General features: G+C 38.2%; 1 protein-coding gene across 6 annotated transcripts in view; it reads right to left on the bottom strand.

The window, feature by feature from the left end:
• The window catches only part of KIDINS220 (kinase D interacting substrate 220), a 158,695-nt gene that overhangs the window by 95,994 nt on the left and 41,554 nt on the right, over window positions 1-21,147 (bottom strand). For 5 of the 6 annotated variants that reach the window (XM_073336072.1, XM_073336073.1, XM_073336074.1 and 2 more), the window contains exons 10-20: window positions 20,286-20,384; window positions 19,397-19,495; window positions 16,338-16,515; window positions 15,419-15,583; window positions 13,947-14,126; window positions 11,967-12,132; window positions 10,580-10,731; window positions 5,289-5,578; window positions 2,727-2,867; window positions 1,966-2,209; window positions 1,692-1,780 (exon numbers count right to left, since the gene is read on the bottom strand). In XM_073336072.1, the coding sequence (XP_073192173.1) occupies window positions 1,692-1,780; window positions 1,966-2,209; window positions 2,727-2,867; window positions 5,289-5,578; window positions 10,580-10,731; window positions 11,967-12,132; window positions 13,947-14,126; window positions 15,419-15,583; window positions 16,338-16,515; window positions 19,397-19,495; window positions 20,286-20,384 (1,803 nt within the window). The remainder of the gene's footprint in view (window positions 1-1,691; window positions 1,781-1,965; window positions 2,210-2,726; window positions 2,868-5,288; window positions 5,579-10,579; window positions 10,732-11,966; window positions 12,133-13,946; window positions 14,127-15,418; window positions 15,584-16,337; window positions 16,516-19,396; window positions 19,496-20,285; window positions 20,385-21,147) is intronic. The other variant, XM_073336076.1, reaches the window with a different exon arrangement.

The following is a 21,147-nucleotide window of genomic DNA, read 5'->3' as shown; positions in this document are numbered from 1 at the left end:
GTTGAAAAGGAACTGAGGAGGGGCAGCCTCAAGGCGGGGCACAAGGAGAGTCAGCACATGTGCGGTCCTAATGGACACTGCTACCAAAGTTCTCCAATCAGCAATCATAGAATCATAGAATATTAGGGTTGGAAGAGATCTCAGGAGGTCATCTAGTCCAAACCCCTGCTCAAAGCAGGACCAACACTAACTAAATCAAATGCAGGGACACAAGCACTCCTACAGTGGTGCACCCATAGGGACACTATTCAAAGAAGAACCAGCTTTACAGAAGCTGTTTATTTCTACTACTGGGTGTACAGATTATAACATTAATTCTCCTTGTCCAGAAGTGCAGAGACTACAGAGAAGCTCTGCACAGAATAACAAGTAGAGAAATCAAAGCTGTGCATCTACATTGTTCCAGGCTACTCTTCTTGATAGAGTCCTGCTTCTGAAGCACCAACCAGTGACAATGAAAGGTTAGGCTACAAAGAGGGATCTACAAAGTCAAATATGGATCTAGGTCTGAGTTACTTAAAAATTATTACCTTTCTTCTTGTGTCTCATCCTAGCATTTGAGATTAGCTTGAGGCACTCCAGCTAACAGCCCCTAGATTTAAATTAGGGCTGTCGATTAATCACAGTTAACTCACACGATTAACTCAAAAAAATTAATTGTGATTAATCGCAGTTTTAATTGCACTGTTAAATAATAGACTACCAATTGAAATTTATAAATATTTTGGGATGTTTTTCTACATTTTCATATATATTGTATTCTGTGTTGTAATTGAAATCAGTGTGTATTATTTTTTATTACAAATATTTGCACTGTAAAAATGATAAACAAAAGAAATTGTATTTTTCAATTCACTTCATACAAGTACTGCAGTGTAATCTTCGTGAAAGTGCAATTTACAAATGTGGATTTTTTTTTTTTTGTTAACGCGTCTGGCACGTAAATATCTTGTGACGCTGGCTACAACAGTGCCATGAGAACACCTGTTCTTACTTTCAGGTGACATTGTAAACAAGAAGCAGGCAGCATTATCTCCTGCAAATGTAAACAAACTGGTTTGTCTGAGCGATTGGCTGAACAAGAAGTAGGACCGAGTGGACTTGCAGGCTCTAAAGTTTTACATTGTTTTATTTTTTAATGAAGTTGTTTTTTTTTTTTACATAATTCTACATTTGTAAATTCTACTTTCATGATAAAGAGACTGCGCTACAGAACTTCTATTAGGTGAACTGAAAATTACTATTTCTTTTGTTCTTTTACAGTGCAAATGCTTATAAACAAAAATAAATATAAAGTGAGCATTGTACACTTTGTATTCTGTGTTGTAACTGAAATCAATATATTTGAAAATGTAGAAAACATCCAAAAATATTTAAATAAATGGTATTCTATTATTGTTTAACAGTGTGATTAATCGCCTGACAGCCCTAATTTAAATGTTTGTGGAATAGCTGTCTCCATAATTGGATAGACTCTGAAATGTGCTTCTCAGCTGCTCTGCCCAAGCCTAAGTTTGCTGATCTTCAAGTCAGACTTTTTATTAATGGATGATTTTTGTTGATTTCAAGGAGATGGTTTGATGTGCCTTTGAAGGTGATATTGTGATAAAATTATTTTGAATTACCATAATTAAATCAAAAATAGATACATATTATAAATCTCTCTTCTTTTATGTTGCTATCTTTCTCACCCGTCTATTAAGAGCAGTTTTGCTGCCAAGTTTGGTCATCTCTCCAAGGCTGTTCTGAGAAACTCTTCTGTCAACTTCTTCATGTATTCCTAAAGAATGACATTTTCCCCATTAAAATACATTTCACTCTTCCATTTCATCTGCTTATTCCAACTGTAAAATGTCTGAAGTTACCAAATATTTGCACAAGATGTTATTAAAAAGCTAAGGATTAATGGTTTCAAGATTACTTATTTTATAACCTTGTTATAGTCTCCTTGCATTATAAATTTACCTGAAGTATCTGTATATGGAATATCTCCATTGGTAGTTGAAGCTACCATCAGCTTTTTTGCACTACTGAGCCCACGACTGTTAAGAAAGACAGGCAAATGGACAATATTTCTCATGTAATCATGTCCATTTATGTTCGAATCACGTAACACACTATTGAGGTTCTGGTTAATTGCCTTTATAATAATATGTGGGTCACTTGCAAAAATGGCAATAAATGGGCCTTTTGAAAACAGGACTCGTACCTGCAATCAGAAAAAAAGGTAGATTGTAAATTGTTTTTTTACTATGTGCCATTAAACATTCTTATAGTTAAAATTTTATATTTATTTTGTTTTGATGAGTTCAATTGACAAACTATATGGAACACAACATATTTTTTCTACTACATTTACTGTCAGAAGTAATTATATTAAATAGTACCATGAAAATAATATGCTTGATATACCACTACAAATTCATACCAAATTCGTAACACCTGAAAATTTGTCAGCTAAAATATCCTTTTAATTTATATAAATTTTAGTTGAGAAGTTTGAAAAAACTCTTAAACCAAAAAAACTAAGCTCAAGATTACACTTATTCATAGCGCCTTAGATCTCAAAGCACTTATTCATTAAAGAGTTATTCTCAACACTTCTGGGAGCAGATCCTTCACTGGTGTAAACAGTTACAGGTTCTGTTGGAGCTAGGACAATTTACACAAGCTGAGGATCTGTTCCCTAGGAGGTAGGCAAAAATCATCTCTGCAAAATAACTCACTGTGTCAAGCATCTGTAGAACTTTGTCTTGTTCACAAGCATCCAATCCATCTATAATTACGACAAGTCTTGTCTGATTCTGAGTGAAGCTATCAATAGTTTTTGCCATTTTGGCCATCAGTTCCACTTCACACTTCAGAACCTACAAAAGTTAAAAAAAGAAACTTTAAAAATTAAAAGAAAGAATAGAAGCTATTTAGTGGAAATATGGGACCTATTTTAGATTTGGGGCAAAGGCTTTCTAAGCACAATTCTAGTTTTAATGAAGTTTTATATATTTTTTAAAATGTCATTCCTTTTAAAAATTATCTATCTATCCCAACAATATTTTAATATTATTAACTAATACTTTAATTACTGAAAGGGGAAAAGATAAATACAATGGAATTAAAAAAGAAATCAGTTAAATAACCATGAAAACACAGTTATTCATTTGAAATGGGATTTTTTTCTTCCTTAAAGAAAGTTTAAGAGGGCTGTTCTGAAAGGATGAATATTTTTAGTTTCTGTAGTTTTGGTCTGGTCACAGACTGTCATAAGTTAATACAATACTAGCTTCATTTAACAGTGATAAATTAATACACATTTACAGTAACTCAGCATTTCAAGAGTGAGTCAAAAGAGTTCAAAACATCTGTAGCTTCTTCTAATTTCTCCAGTTAAATAGAAGTATTACTTAAGGAAAATCTTTGCATAAAATTTACGCTATCTGCCTTCCTGTTTGAATATCTTTTGTAGCTTTGTGTAGAACGCTTCACAATAAATATTGTAAGTAAATTTTTTAGTGTTCTTTTTAAAGTTTAAGTGGGCGTGGACTGCGGGACAAAAGGATGCAAGTGCCGTTCCTGATGGAAATGATTTTCTTCATAAATAGCTGTGCATGGAACATTCTCCACTGTAAGATAAATATGATGGAACTGTGTAGCTCCTAACTTAAATCGGACAGACAAGATTTCATGAGAATCCAGCCCCAAGCAAACAAGTTTAGGTGCAGAGCACGTAAGTTTTGATCAAGGAAAAGAGACAGTCATGAACAAATTTTAGCCAGTGCCTAATTTCAAAGACTTCTTAAAAATTTAAGAAAAACTAAACAAAAACTATATAAAAATTCAAAGGATATAAAAATATAACCCTCTGAGAAATTTAACACTGATTTTCCTCTTTGAAAAAAGTGGCCAAACAGGAATTTAAACCCCATTTTAATCACATTTTAGAATGCAACCATAACTATGGAGTCCCCACCGGGCTTCTCCATAAACAGTAGCAACACCAGTAAATGCTATCACTTTTGCTACCAAGTGTTTAACTGGCTCTTAAAAATTAAGTCACTCTACCATTGGCTTCATTCTTTTCTTAACCAAAGATACTATGTATGACAAATGACTGACAATGCTCAAAGTAATTTATTCTTTATTAACTTTGTGGTAAAGTTTCTATGATTATATTGAATCTTAACAGTACTTGAAGCAATTGCTTTTATCACATTACTGCAGGTCCTATGATGGGGTGCCCAACGCACACATGCCCTGAGCAGGCTAATGTGGGCCAGGAGTGGCCAATTAACATCACATGTTGCACCTGGAGGGGAACGACGGATTGACAAGGCCTAGTGGTAGAAGAAGCGCAGCTGGGGGAGGAGGCAGGATAGGAGTATAAAGCCAGGAAGTGAGAGCAGGAGGGGGCTGCCAGGAGGAGGTCTGCAGTCACTCCCTAGAGAGAAAGAAACTTGTCCAGAAACAAAAAGGAGACCCAGGAGAAGAATAAGCCCTGGGGTCCTGCCCTGGAAGGGGGAGTCTGGCAAGAGGTTGAGACAGGTGAAGCAACCACAGGGAGCAGAGAAATGTCCAGTGGTAAACCCAGAGAAAGCCAAGGAGATGGAGAGGTAGAGTAGGAAATGGCCCAGGGAAACAGCAACAGGGTGCAAGTCTGAGCAGACCTGAATTGCTAGTCATAGGGTTCCTGAACTGGAACCTGGAGTAGTGGATGGACCCACATTCCCCTATCAGCCACTGGGAAAGTGGCACAGCACTGGAGACATGAAATGGAAGACCTTTTGAGGCAGCATCCAGACAGCTTGTCCGGCGGGACTTTGCTACCCTTGAGAGGAGGACACTATACAGTGATATGACTGGAGTGTCAACTCACAAAGACAGAGCACCCTGAGGCCCAAGAGAAAGAGGGGCCACAGTGCAAACAACCAATGAAGGGTTTGCCAGAAGACGCGAGATCTAATTCCCAGACCCAACCACAATGAGGAGCACCCTGTGGTGAGTGGGACCCCTTTACAAGGTCATTTAGATAATTTATTGTCTAGAGTATTGTGTCTTTCTACAACAAAGTAAAATTGTAAACTGAAAATGTGTTTAGCCAATCAAGTAATCCTTGGTTGAACAGACAGATCATATGCACTGAATATAATTTTCAGATGACAGCAATTTTCATTTATTTGAAAACTTGTTCTAATGTTTGAGAGGTTTGGTTTGATCAGATGGATGACATTCTATAGTAAGAGGATTATTATACTTCTTTGTGTTAATGAATGATTCATAATATCGATCCTTACCTTCATGAACCCTTCACTTTTCAGTTTGTGAAGCTTGGAAGCAGCATTATGAAGACGTTTTCTCTGGGAATTTAAGACTGAGTCCAACACTTGCCACCATGTACGACAGTTCAAGATAAAGGCCAAACCAACAACACATGCAACCGATATCAGAATAGCATTCACCGTCATGTTCTTTGGATCCACATTAAAAATGACCAGCAGTGTGATCCCAGCAATAACGCAACCAAGTATGAAGAGAAAGATAACGAAGGATGGGAGACAGCAGGTTTTCTTCCATTTCTTTTTACCTATAAAACATAAAATAGTCATTGGATGTTGCATGCATCTCTAAATTTTCTATCCAATTTAATATAAAAATGCTCAAGTTTGTAAACTCTGTATAGGATTATAACAGTCTAAAAATGGTGGGCTAAGTTTGGCCAAATTCTTGCTAAGAGGATGTTGGGGTACCAATCCAGTCTTCAGTTTGCAGTTTCTCTTGTCGAAGAGACCCATCCTGTATGCGGGTAGTCTTCGCTGTGAAACAGGCTGATAGCTTCTCAGTGAAAAGTCCTGGGCTCATGTGTGAAGCAGAGGCAGTCTGCATTCACGAGTTCTGCAAAGTCTGACAACACTACCTCTATGGCAGAGGAGAAATAGGATCGCTGCAGGATAAGGGCATAGATTTATAAAAATTTCTTGTTCTGAAGTCTATTTCTGTCATCTGATTTACACTATCCATGCACAAACTCCCTCCCTTTCACTTTTTTTATTTTCATAGGACGAGGGCTGAAAAAACTATTTTGGTTTTCATTAAGATTTAATCTCAGCAGTTTATTATTCATTATGATTATTTATTAAGCACTGGCAACTGTTTGCTCAAAGCTTGCAGGGTGAGTGAATGTGAATTGTGACAGGGCAAGGACAGATGGCTATAGAAAAGCCGTGGGAGATAGCTATATTAGCTCCAGGCTAAACAAATCCCTGGTACCAGGTTAAGTGAAATGGAAGCTGCTCCAGGTCAATTAAGACACCTGGGGCCAATTAAGAACTTTCCAGAAGGCAAGGAGAATGCTAGGTTGATTGGGACACCTGAAGACAATCAGGGGCTGGCTGAAACTAGTTAAAAGCCTCCTAGTCAGCCAGGTGGGGTGCATGTCAGGAGCTGTGGAAGGAAGTTGCGCTGTTGGAGAGGTGGAGTAGTACACACCATATCAGGCACAAGGAAGGAGGCCCTGAGGGAAGGGTGAAGTGGAGCTTGAGGAAGTAGCCCAGGGAATTGTACATGACATGTTTCTAAAAGGTCAGCTACCATAGCTGATACTATTAGGGTCCCTGGTCTGGAGCCCGGAGTAGAGGGTAGGCCCGGGCTCCCCCCCCCCCCACACACACACACACACCTTTGCCCCCTGATTAGTCACTGAGACTGGGAGACAACAGAGACTGTGCAAGGAAGGATAACTTCTCCTCACCTCCCTTGCCGGCTTATGATGAAAATGGCTCAGTAGACTGTGACCCTTGTCTCTAGAGAAAGAAGGATTATGTGGAGGGTCACAGTGAGCCTCTGAGGCTAGCGAAATCCACCAGGAAACGTGGGACCCACAGAGGCAAGGACAGAGCTTTGTCACAAAATATATACCTAAATATTATTGGATTAAATTTTCCAAACCCTCCCTTCCCTTTTGTGGGATCAGTTTGCAAAATTTTCATGTGTACAAACAAATTAGATTGCTAACTACCTGGTTTTAAGTTCAAAACTGACAGATATTCAACTACTAATACAAAAAGAAGTCTCAGAAGTATGAAGTGACCATCTAAGCTACAATCTGTGATTTTTTTTATCCATGCCCTACTACCTAGTGAAAAAGAGTCAAGAACATCTAGGACCTTCTACTAACAGATGATTCCTCCTGTGAAGTAGGAAACTTTCCACTTCTGACTAAGATGATCAAGAAGCCAGCAAAAATGTCTCCAACTTCATTTGACAAGTGCTAGTATCCTACATCCCTGTCAGTAAGGGGAGGGGCATGGAACAGAAAAAATAACTGTTTTTGTTGATGGATTATTCTTTTGCCGTGGACAAGTGATGTAATATTTGCACTCCTGCTGATTCTCCTGACTGCATTTAACACCGATTGCATACTCCTGTTTGATGCCTGAGAGCTTGCAGGGATGAAATGAAATTCCTTCTCCTTTCTCTCAAACCAAACCCAGTGGGTAACAACGAGCAATTACTTCTTCAATCTCCAGAGCCCTCACCTGTGGTGTTTCTCAAGGCTTAACCCTCTGCCTATCACATTCAGTACCTATATGAAGCCACTGTGTAAAGTGGAATAAACAGCATGGCTGGAGTGCCGGCCGTACACAGATTACACCCACCACATCATCTTTATCATCAACGAAACAGCATCACATACCAGCTTCCTCAATGCCTGGCCAAAAGCAGCAGGTGCAGCTAGCTGAAGAGCAGTTGGCTGAAGCTGAACTCAGGCAAGATGGAGGAAATATTTGAGTGAATTGAGAAGTGCTTTGAAGAACTCATCTTCCCTACAACATCCCATTTTGTTGAGAATGTCTTCCCTCTGACTGTCAAGTCAGTCAGCAGCCTTGGAATGCTTTTGAACTCCTCACTGCTACTGGAAGTACAAATATCTATGGGTGAGAAGAGTCCACCCTTTTCCATTTGTGGTCAGCCAGAAGATTCTGCCCTACTTCTGTCACAGAGTTGGTCACAGTGATAGAGTTGGAAGGGCATAACGAGTGGGGTCCCGCAGGGATCAGTTCTGGGATCTGGTTCTGTTCAATATCTTCATCAATGATTTAGATAATGGCATAGAGAGCGCTCTTATAAAAATAAGTTTGCGGACAATACCAAGCTGGGAGGGGTTGCATGTGCTTTGGAGGATAGGATTAAAATTAAAATGATCTGGACAAACTGGAGAAATGGTCTGAAGTGAATAAGATGAAATTCAATTAGGACAAATGTGAAGTACTCCATTTAGGAAGGAACAATCAGTCACACACATACAAAATGGGAAATGACTGCCTAAGAAGGAATACTGTGGAAAGGGATCTGGAGGTCATAGTGGATCACAAGCTAAATATGAGTCAATACTGTAACACTGTTCCAAAAAAAGCTATCGTCATTCTGAGATGTTGTGATGTTATCTGATTAAACTGTGACCATACAGATCATTGTTGCAACCACTCATATATTTGCAGCAAATCTTGTACAACGATCATCAAGTGAGGTGTCTATGAAAAGGTTATGATTATCCTATCTGTATGCATGTATCATTTTTGTATTTGAAGTTATAAGTATTGGCTCTATACTTGGATTTCAAATGTTTGCTCCTGGGGTAACGCCCAGCACATCTTGGAGGGACTATTTGAATTAAGTGGCTCATGAAGAAAACACTTGGTTGAATATGGACCATGGGAGACGCCCATCTTCACTGAGTGGACTGTCATGTAAACATGCTGTCTGGAATGTAGGTAATGGCTTCCTGCAGTGACTGAGGGAAATTGAGCATGAACATGTGACTTACCCATGTGACTCCAAACTCCATCTTGTTGCTGTAATTTTCCACAATGGGATGCCCTCCACATGGCAAAATCTATAAAAGGCTCTGGAAACACCTCCACTTTGTCTTCAATCCTGCTTCTTACCTCTGGAGGAACTTTGCTACAAACGGAAGCTCTGAACAATGGACTGAATGACCCATCCAAGCTGTGGATGTACTCCAGAGACTTGACTTAAGCCAGCAGTTTATTCCATCACTGCTACAAGCCTGAACCAAGAACTTTGCCATTACTGTATGTAATTGATTCCTTTAACCAATTTTAACTCTCACCTTTCTTTCTTTTTATGAATAAACCTTTAGATTTTAGATACTAAAGGTCTGGCATCAGCATGATTTTTGGGTAATATCTAAGTTATATACTGACCTGGGTGTGCGGCTGGTCCTTTGGGATCAGAAGAACCTATTATTTGATGAGACTGGTTGTAAAGAACCACTCATCTCTGAATCCAGTGTTTCTAGTGGTGATATAAGAACTGGAATGCCTGCCTTTATGTTTTCTTGTTAGCCAGCATGGCGAAACAGGAGTTTACTTTTGTGGCTGGTTTGGTATATCTTATAAAAGAATAAGCACCAGTTTTGGGTTGTGTTTTCCCAATTTCTCAGCAGTTCGTCCTGAATTTGGCATCCTCAGTTGTGACACACTCAGGCACGGTTACAGATGTATTAGCAGGAGTGTCGTAAGCAAGGTAAGTAGTAATTCTTCTGCTCTACTGCATGCAGATTAGGCCTCAACTGGATTATTGTGTCTAGTTCTGGGTGCCACATTTCAGGAAAGATATGGACTAATTGGAGAAAGTCCAGAGAAGAGCAACAATAATGATTAAAGGTCTAGAAAACATGACCTATGAGGGAAGATTGAAAAAATTGGGTTTGTTTAGTCTGGAAAAGAGAAGACAGAGGATAGGATACCAGTTTTCAAGTATATTAAAGGTTGTTACAAGGAAGAAGAAGAAAAATTGTTCTTCTTAACCTCTGAGGATAAGACAAGAAGCAATGGGCTTAAATTGCAGCAAGGGAGGTTTAGGTAGAAAAAACTTCCTAACTGTCACAGTGGTTAAGCATTGGAATTAATTGCCTAGGACGGTTGTGGAACCTTCATCATTGGAGATTTTTAAGAGCATGTTAGACGAACACCTGTCAGGGATGGTCTAGATAATACTTAATCGTGCAATGAGTGCAGGGGACTGGACTAGATGATCTCTCAAGGTCCCTTCCAGTCCTATGATTCTACAATATGTGCTTTTGGGTCTTCTAAGCTCAGTTTTGTCAATTCGTTATTCCCACAAATAAAGTCACAAATCCTGAAAAATCTACAACTGATATAGAATGCAGAGGCCTATTTGCTGAGCAACACTGGTTGCTGTTAACCCATCTCTCCAATGCTCTTTGCTTTGCACGTGTCAAAAAGGAGGTGATTTAAATGGCAAGGAAAATAATTGCAACCTCTAACGAGCTCTATATTCATGAAAAATTCTCAACTATGCTCAAGAATACCTTTTGCTTTCAGCTAATTGTTTTTCTATAATCTTTCTACATAAAAAACTACGGTTTCTCAGCTTATTTTTCCAAGGTGAATGGAAAGGGTACAATTACAGCAGTAGTCTATCTTCTACATATCAAAAACTTACAGTTTAAACATAAACAATGTACTGATGTGAAAAAACAGAACACTTTACAACTGCAGTCAAACGGAAAAATCAGAAAAGTCATTTGAGTAATAAATACCTTGTGTATCTTCTGTCTTGAATACTCGAAAAAGTCTTGTTGCTAAGAAACCAAACTCCCTTTCACATGCATCAGAGAGGGTAGCAATCATCTCAGCCATTGAAGTTTCACCACCTACACTGGACAGTCTATTGTAGTCAGTAAACAGAAATCTGAAGTGACACAAAAAGAAGATGTATCTTGTATGTAGAAGTCCTTTTTGGCTAGTGAAAATAAAACCTTCCTTTTCCCCTACAACAGAAAGGTACCCTTTCAAATGTGGCAGAATGAACATTTCAATAAGAATTTCTTTAAGGTATACCACTGCTCTTGTAGCAATTTAGTCTCTTTTCCCTGCCTCCTTCTCCCCCATTTTCAAGCTTTCCTTTGCCTCCATCCCTGTCTTATTTTAGCATTTGATTTATTGAAATACTTGTCTTGCAGTCTCTCAGAGTGCAAATATAAAAGACAAAATTTTAATTATCACAATCCACAAAAAACAAAGACTAATCCATCAACAACATTGTGCAGGATTCTCTCATATGTACCCAGGATAAAAAATACAAAAACAAGACAATACAATACCAGTATGTCAGCAGTTTTATGGTGAATTAAAAGGCATGAAAGTAAAATTCTAATTGATATATGTACAGCATCAGACTGCACTAGTAACCAAAGATAGAAAAATGCATAACTAATGAACAACAAAGGATCCATATCAGCCTTTCTGATGTAAATATATTGAAAAGTATATACATAATTTTAAGTAGTACATGGTCATGCTGTGACTACTTGAAATTTTACTAGACTTAATCTATACATGCACTAGTGATAGGGCAGCTATTTTATGTTGAGATTTACTAATCTACATGAGGAAAAGGAAGAATAAAACTAAATCATAACTCCAAACTATAACACTACAATTTTAACCTAAATTTTATTGCTAGTTAAATTGCAGTATACAAATTGAGATGTAGCATAAAGTAATATTATTAGCTCCTCAGTACAGCATAAGGGACTCTACCGGCAATCATAAAAGTTAGGGTTAATATTTGGTATCATTCTAGAAATACAAATACTATTCATTAGAATGTGATGATTATTAAAAACATACACAGTACTTAAAATATCATAAAATATGCATCTGTTGCATATTTCAAGTGATTTTTAATATGAACAAATCTTGCATGGTTATCTTGGTAACCAATATTATTTTCTTCAAACTATCTTGATCTATAATTACTCTCTTTTTCTTACTACAGCATAAAGAGTTATTTGAAGGAGAGTAAACTACACATACTTAATCCTGTTAGATTCCTACTTCACTGTACAGTTTATAGATTGTTACCAACATGAAGCTGAATTACGTAGGAAAGAGAGAGAAAAGTACATATGAAATAACTCTAACCTGACAGGTAAAGCTTTAGTGGTTTGCTCTGGTAATTCTGGTGGGTTCACAAACATCAGTTTGAGAAGTAGCTCCAAGTACCCAATATGTCTTGCCAACCTTGTACTTAATACCCAGGCCCAGTTCCAGCTTTCTCCTTCTCTTCGGCCACCAAAGTAAATCACAGCTGTAATAAAATACTTTCTTAACATCTCAATATAAAAAAGTCATGAAAGTCTGAACAGATAGGACCTTAATACTTGCAGAACAAATGATGCCAAGTGGCTTTGTTGTAGTTCTTGGAATTGTCATGAAAAAGAAAGAATTAGCCTCTATTCACACCCAGTTCCACACTTGTGGCCTGAACTAAGTGTTGTGGAAGCAGTTAGCTGAAGCCACAGAAGTATAATGGCCTTGTTACATGCAACAGTGGTCCCTTGACCAAATGAAAACCTGCATTTCTGGGTTCTAAAGTTGGCCCTATCCAGTCTTGTTTGATCACAAGAATAGTAGCTGCAATGTAACTATCATGACTGAGATGGGATTTTAAAGCAAGAAAACAAAGGTGGCTTTGAGAACACTGTCAGGTATGCAAAGGGATCTGTACATACACAGAGTGTCAAACTCAGAGCTTGGAAAGAAAGCCAATAAGAAACTGCTCCTCATATTTTATTATGGAAATGCTAGTCATGACTCCATAGTTAAGTAAATACTCTAATTTAAGTTAAAACAAACCAAAAATGGGTCCCTGAAGAAATTGAGCATCAAACCATTCTTTTTCTTAATAATGGACAGTTACGAAAACATACTCTTTAAACTAGTTAAAAATCATTGAAATCTTATGTATTGTCTATGTTTGAAAAAATCAGATTGCAATAAAGTTATGCTGCTAACAGTTGAATCTGTTAGAGTTATAGACTAAAACAGGTCCAGGCCAGTAGCTCAGGTAACTTATATGGGGTAATTATGACATCTGCAGTAACTCAACCAATCACCATCTTTCCTCTCCAGTTAATGTGCATGCTGTAATTCAATTAATTGATATGAGTTAGTAGAGTGAAAGTGAATGTATGTCATGAGTTCTCATTCATAGATTACTTAGCTGCCAGATATCACTAGACTGGCCCCAACTATTACTGCTCTTAGAAGTTCTGTGGCTTCATGCTAGCAAATTAAGAGTAAGATTCACCAGTATACTCCAGCTGCTTTGTGCTGTTCCACAGATGCAACCTTAATTCAGTCCTATAGTGATAGCAAGCAATAATCATACAATTATGTTTACGGCATATTAATGTCTGTTATCAAATTAATTTAAAGCCAATTTTAAAAAATAATTATTTTTAATCCTCCTTGCCCCCATCATGACATCACTATGAAGCAGAGTTACAGGTATTCTGGAGACTTAAACTGAGCGTTTCTGCACTTTACCACATATGGGCATCTTTTCAGTTTAATTTATCTCTGAATTTCCTGGATTTGCAATGCCAGTTTTGGTGACAATTACATTTTATATAATATTTTATCGTTAATTTGATATATATCTTAACTCCATCTTAATATATTTTTCCAACTGCTTTTAAATATTTCTGCAATTTTAATCACATCCTTTCAATCATTTGAAGTAGTATGTGTTCATTTTTAAAACTGAGCCCTACACTTTTAAAACCTTGCTATTGCCTGAATATTAAGAACTTCTGTTAAAAATATTCAGTTCCAGAACTGAAGTGACATAAAATTAAGATATAGGAGTTGAGTCAATGAATTTTTACTTAACAGCTATTGTTCTAACTCATATTAATGAAGTCAAATGCATTATTTTGCTGTTCTTACTAAGTTTATTCTCCAATGTTTATTATTAAAAACAATGAAAATAGTTTTCTTTGTATTTTTTGCAAAATGACTTGACTTTTTTCAGAAGCACAGCATTTGCTTATGAATAAATACTGAACTCTAAAAATAGACAGAACCAGTATGTTTTATATGAAGTGAAAACAAACTTACTAAAGAATATGTATAGAACTGCTAATAAGCTCAGTGCCACAGCTATTCCGAGCATTGTGTCCACTGTGAAAGCAAGCAATAAACCCAGCCCTCCACACAGCAAGACCGTAAGGAATACAATAAGCCAAGAGAACTGGAACAGCGGTTCAATCTGCTGTCCTGCAAAAGTTTTCATTTCATCTAGAACAGAAAAAGCATACAGAAAAGTCAACCTTAGTTGTATATTTTTATGACAAAAAATAAATTCCTGCAAACCAATTGTGTTAGAACCTTGATAATAACCATCATAGTATAAAAGCCATTATATTATGTATTTATTTCTGGTTTTCAGTTTAAGTTCATACAAATGAGAATTCCTGCAACACATATTTAGTATCCATGGAGTGAGAGGTAAAAAAATTGTGGCATAAATTAAAAAATGACTGAGGAACAGCTAACAAAGATTGAGAATAAACAGAAGTTCTCCAAATAGAAAAGTTAACTTAGGGTAGATATTAGCACCAATAACGTACATTACTTTTATTTATGATGGGAATGATAAGGTGGATGAGTGAATGGATATATCCACTCAAGTAATAATTATTTAAGTTATTCAAACCATAAAAATTGTAAGCAGATATGAGTAAGTTTGAGTGCCTGGGCACTGGGATGATGAATTAAATTGAGAGATCATTATAATACATCTCAGAAGTAAGGTGACACTTTAACTTATGAATTAGATGGAACATCTCAAATATTTACAGGGTCAACCTGGAAATCTCAATGAGCAGCAGTAAATAAGAGTTTACATGCATTACAAAGAGGATAGAGAATACATGGAAAATGTTTAAATGGTATTAAATGAGTTAATGGTGATTTTCTCTTCAAATATTGCAGTCAGCATGATTATGTGCTCTCAAAAAGTTAACCTCTGAAACAAAAAGGTCCAGAAAATGGCAACGCAAATGACTAGAATCAAAGAACACTTACATAAGAGAATTAAAATACCAGAATTTAATTTTGAAAGATAAACTAGCAAGATGGGTGATACATGTAAAAAGAGCAAATAATATCTCAAAGAAATAGCCATCAGTATTCACCCTTTCCTATAATACAAAGATAAACTAACTTAAAATTGAAAGTAAAATTCCAAACTAACAAAATGAAATACTTTCAAAGCAACAGAATTACCATATGGGGGGAATTCACTGCCGCAGGAAGCCTTGCAGACTAATAGGTTAGCAAGATTTAAAAACTGGTTAGACATTGTATAAAATGTACAAATTTATAGCAGCACTAGCTAAATTAAAGGTTATCAATCCTCATGATTTATATTTTCCCTGATTGATGGGTGCAATATGAAGGGGGGGGGAGTTTCAGAGAAGAGTTATATATTATCGAACCAGAGAAAGGATATTGGACTAGATGGTCTACCTCAGTGTAGAAACACCTATGTATCTAACCATACGAAAAAGCTAAAAATCAAATGTTACCTTCCAGTTTTTTGAGCAAAAAAGATTTCCCACTTCCCCATTGGGCATACAGCCCTACACAGATAGGTGGCTGCATGGTTGGCTCACTGAGAATATCAGCCAAGGCACTGCTATAGAGATCATAACCCAGCATGTCTCCATCAGTTTCAGTAGGAGATAAATGTCCTGCAATGTAAATATAATACATTATGTTTTTTCATATTATATATTTCATACAATTACTTGAAATCATGACAAATTTACTTGTATAATAAGTAATTCAATGGAAGAACAAAAAAATCATTGTTTTTGTTTATATATTTTTGCTCAACTGGATTTCAATTGTAAGTGTATACACACTATAGTAAGAATATAGGATGCAGCTCATAGGAACTGTACAGTTGTCAAAACTATTAACATTTAGTATGCAAGGACTCAAACAATATCCCACAGTCACAGCAAGTTAAAGCAAATTAATTCCTCTCAAAAACAAGGACTAAATATAGCCAAAACCAAATGCAAGGGAGTCATTGTCGACACATCTCAAATAAATTATGCTTATACTCAAATAAATTGGTTAATCTCTAAGATGCCACAAGTACTCCTTTTCTTTTCACATCTCACATTAGTTTCCTGTTCAGAAACAAATGACAAAAGGTTAATTCTAACCGTATTAGAGCTCTGGAATAATGGATTTTCCTACTATATTCCTGTGAAGCTCTAATTTTCTTTACAGATCACCACCTTTCCCCATATTAAATATGCACATTTCTAAACTACACTCAATTTTCATCACACAACGGGATAAGCAGAAACATGGCCTTAGAAGATTCTTCTAATGTACCTAGTTATTTAGTCCTTTAAATCCTAGTAGGAGCTCCATTCCTTTCAAAAGCAGATATCAATACTTAAGGATAAGACAAATAATGTTCACACTTACTGGCACCAAATATCTGAGTTAAAATACTTTTCTGGTGACTACAGTCAATGTTATAAGGTGTTTCTCCTGCTTTGTTGGGTCTATAAAGCAGTCTGCCATCTTTTGGATTTCTTAAAAGCAGTTCTGCAAGTTTACGGCTTCTTCCACGAATGGCGATATGAAGCGGAGTATCTCCTTTCTGTAATTATATCAAGTGAAAAACTCTAGTAATAGCCATGGGTGTTTATTTTGAAAAGTGAGATTTTGAATGTAGTACATATTCCAAAATATTACTGTGGTGTAGTTCACTGAAACAAAATATATTTTAAAGGAATCTTAATGACATAAACCCCTCCCTGGCACATGCTCCCTAATGTAACATTGAAGAAATTCACCAAAAAGTTAACAACATGTAGGCAAGGGAGAAGGATAATAATAGAAAAAATACATTTTAAAAAATGCAGCTATCTTAAGTAGTCTCTCTCCATATTTTAAGGCCCGTGAAACCAAAAGTTGCTATTAACATCTATCTTCTAGTAACATCAAAAAAAAACAACGAGGAGTCCTGCCTCTAAGGTGCCACAAGGACGCCTTGTTGTTTTTGCTGATACAGACTAACACAGCTACCACTGTGAAACTAGTATCATCAGACACTTAAAACCCGGTTATGGTATTTTCTGCTGTATAAAACTGTGTTACACTGACAGCTTTAACTAGGAAAGCATTTTCACAGTCTTAAAGTTTCCCAAAACAACAAATCAATACCACATTAATTTTGTTATTATTATTTACCTCACAAAAATGTGTTCAGTGCTTTACTGATGTAAAATAAAACAAGCCTCTCTCCCCAAAAAGCTTGCAATGTAAATGGACAACACAAAGAGAAAGATGAAGACAGGAGTGGAAGGAAGAAGAAAATAGCAAGAAGAAATACACAGAAAAGGTTATGGGGTTATTATGGGCAGTAGAGTACGTCATGTTAGTCCTTTGACTCACTTATTTAATTATTATTAGAGTATCAATCAAAACCAAATATGAGTGCCAAACAACAACACTGATCTAAACAGAGAGAAAGGAGACAGATTTGGCCACATTATTTTGTCCACCTCATCACTATTGGTCCTCGGGTTAAGTTGTGTTATGATTCTTTGGAATTGCTTGCCCAGACTTGTACTCCTGGCAGAATTACTCAATTGGAACTTGCTTGTTTTTGAAAGTTTTATTGTATTTGTGAAATTCCTTCTTATGCATGAATGTAAAATTTAACTTTTTCTGGTATTGTATATCACTGAAGACAATACAAATTAATACTATGAGAGTATGAATGTTAATGGACAGAACCTATAAAGGTTTTATTTTCTAGTGTTTTTATCAAGCATAATCAGCTCAACTTACACATAACGTGACTGCTTGAGGAAATATGTGTGTCAACTTATGAACTGCATTTTGTCTTGTGAATTCCATTTATGACTAGGGTTGACAGGCATCTGGTTTTCGACCGGTCAAAGGGACCCTGGCGGTTCTAGTCAGCACCGCTAACTGGGCCGCTAAAAGTCCGGCTGGCGATGCAGCGGGGCTCCGAACAGCTCCCGGAAGCAACAACATGTCCTGTGGCTCCTAGGCATGGGGCAGCCAGGGGGCTCTACATGCTGCCCCTGCCCTGAGCACTGGCTCTGCAGCTCCCATTGGCTGGGATGGCGCCTGCAGATGGGAAAAGCGCGCAGAACCGCCTGGCCGTGCCTCTGTCTAGGAGCAGCCTGGAGGGACATGCCACCACTTCCGGGAGCCGCCTGAGGTAATTACCACCCGGAGCCTGCACCCCTGATCCCCTCCTGTACATCCCCTCCCCTGCCCCAGCTCGGAACCCCCCTGCACTCCAAACCCCTCAGCCCCAGTCCAGAGCCCCCTCCTGCACCGCAAACCTCTCACCCCTGGCCCCATATCAGAGTCCACACCCCCAGCTGGAGTCCTCACACCCCTCCTGCCTTGCACCAGCCGGGAGCCCCCTCCCACATTCCAACCCCTCATTTCTGGCCTACCCCGGAGCCCACACACCTAGCCCAGAGCCCCCCCCCACACTGCAACCCCCTGCCTCAACCCAGAGCCCGCTCCCATACCCAAACTCGCTCCTGGAGCTCGCACCCCAACCTCCCTCCCGCACCCCTACCCCCTGCCCCAGCTCAGAACCCCCTCCCACACTCCGAACCCCTCAGCCCCACCACCCCCCAGCGTGGAGCCCCCTCCTGTACCTCAAACTCCTCATCTGCAGCCCCACCCCAGAGCCCGCACCCCCAGCCAGAGCCCTCATCCCCCTTGCACCCCCAAACCCCTGCCTCAGCCCAGTGAAAATGGGGGGGGCAGACAGCGAGCGACAGAGGAAGGGGAGATAGAGTGAACGGCGGGGAGCCCTCGCAGCAACCCTATTTATGACTGTAACCTTCACTGTAGATCAGAGCATCCATTTTGTAGCACAGACTTGACACCAAGTGGACAGACTCTGCCTTAGACTATGTAAAAGAAGCTGACACAGAACACTCAAGGGCCATTAACATGGAAAAACTCTGAACTGCTGAACAATGTGGTATCTACCAGCAGGTCCTTTAATTTTGAATGGACTCTACACAGAAACCTGTTTGCAGGGGGAGAGGGCTATTACTACAGTGCCTAGGAGCCCAATCATAGACCAGGACCTCATTGTGCTGGGCACTGTACAAAGAGAAAACCAAGAATCCCCTGCCACAAAGAGCTTACAGTCCAAGACAAGAGGCAATAGACGGATACAGACAGACAGAGTACTAAAAGAAAACAATGAAAACTTACTGGTCAGCATCATAGGCTGTAGCCTCAGCACACCAGCAGTCCAACCATTGGTAGAACTCATGTTGCTTAAGATACCATGATGATGGCTACAGTGTAAGAACTAAAATAAATATAGGGTATAGGACGGAGAAGTCCATGGATTGCTCCCAAAAGACAGGGCTCTATCTGGCTTCAAAAAACACTCACGATTCACTACCAAACTTGTGTACAAAACTAACATGACTAGACATGTTATAAATCAGTTACCAAATATTCTTTACCTTGTCAATAGCAGAAACCTTAGCTCCTTTATCCAGCAGAAGCTCTACTATATCAATATTTCTCATCTTGGTTGCTTTTATAAGAGGTGTTTCTCCATCCTAAAAGTAAAAAATAGAAGAAAACTTATAAAAACAAATATAAAAACCTCCATACAAAATCATTCCTTTTGAGCAACCATAATTGGGAATGTTTTAAAAAACTAAATTCTTTACTTTTAAGAGAGGACACTTTTATCATTCTAGAAGCATCACAACATAAAAAAATAGTGCTTCCCAACTTTTCCCCTAAAAATGCACTTATTGTTCAAGAACAGAGTAAACTGATCAAAGGCATTCATCATAAGCAATGTAAATGCCTTTCTATAGCCACTTTATTACACAGTCCAAAGCCAGTTGCTTTCATAAACAGTCTAAAGGAGGGGTGTGGGGGGAATTCCCATAATATGGCTACCAATGCATTTGGGGAAAAAGTTAAATCGTTGCTATGTATAGTATTCTCTCTTTTCAATTCCTGTACATGCAATCACTGACTGTCAGAGCTCAAGTTTATTACTTATTAGCACAGTCTCTCCTTCTCCCTCACCACATTCACTGCCATTCACTTTACCTCAGCAACACCAGCATCACCAACAAGAGTCTCTCAGTTTCCCTCGTGAATGGCTCTTACTGAGCAGTGATTGGTTTCTACCAGCAAAAGGCATGGCTACAGAGGGTACAGAGCACTTATTATATAGCACAGAAAAATAAAGCTGAAATTAACCAGTATTGTAAGAGTGAACTGTCTGCCTTGCCAATGAAATTGGAATTTGCTGGTATGGTCTCAAATCCATTCAGGAGGAAGACAAAAAAAGAACACACCATATCTGTGGTTACAATCCCAGTCACTTACCTTTGTACACATTTCAGTATCAGGATTGCATTGCAAGATATCCCTCACCATTGTAGCATTTCCTTTTTCAACAGCCCAATATAAAGCAGTTTTGCTATCCTACAAAACAAAAACAACATTTTCGATTTACATAGCACTTTTCATCCAGCAGCATCCATTTTGTAGACCATATGGGATAATCACTATTTAAAGTAACAGCAAAATTATATCACAGTTCAGGAAAGGCAGAGGACACTGCCACATCCAACTAAAACTTCAAGGAATGTAATTCCTTTCACCACCCCACTCTCCTGCTGGTAATAGCTTATCTAAAGTGATCACTCTCCTTACACGAAAGCTTATGCTCACGAAAGCTTATGCTCAAATAAATTGGTTAATCCAAAAGATGGCATTTCCAACAACACAGCAATTCCTAACACCATACTAGGGCATTGCTTCAGTCATGACTCAGAGGGAAATTTACTACCTATGGAAAAATCAACACCATTTCTTGCAGATTGCTAGGCTTTCTCAGATAGGTTTTACAATCCAAATATAGAAAAGGCCCAAATCTTCTTCACTTGCAAGATCAGAGGTCTTTGTACTGAGTTTTTAGATAGCTATGAAAAATAAATTGTGAACATGTAGTCAGCCAAGAGCTAATGAACAATTCAGTCCATCCCTTCGCCCAGGACTGGCTTGCTGGAAGCAGTAGGCAGGGACAAATGGGGAATTCTCACACACTATGTAACATTAATGGGGGAAGAAAGGAAGCCTACAGAGAGACGAGCATGCAAGGCAATCTGATTGGATGATTCATCTCTATGAGGACTGAGTACCACCCAAGATGTAGTGCACAGGGCAATGATGGGAACTGTGCTGG

The sequence above is a fragment of the Lepidochelys kempii genome, chromosome 3 (assembly GCF_965140265.1).
Source record: "Lepidochelys kempii isolate rLepKem1 chromosome 3, rLepKem1.hap2, whole genome shotgun sequence".
Taxonomy (NCBI): domain Eukaryota; kingdom Metazoa; phylum Chordata; order Testudines; family Cheloniidae; genus Lepidochelys; species Lepidochelys kempii.
This window is presented reverse-complemented; position numbering and strand designations above follow the sequence as displayed.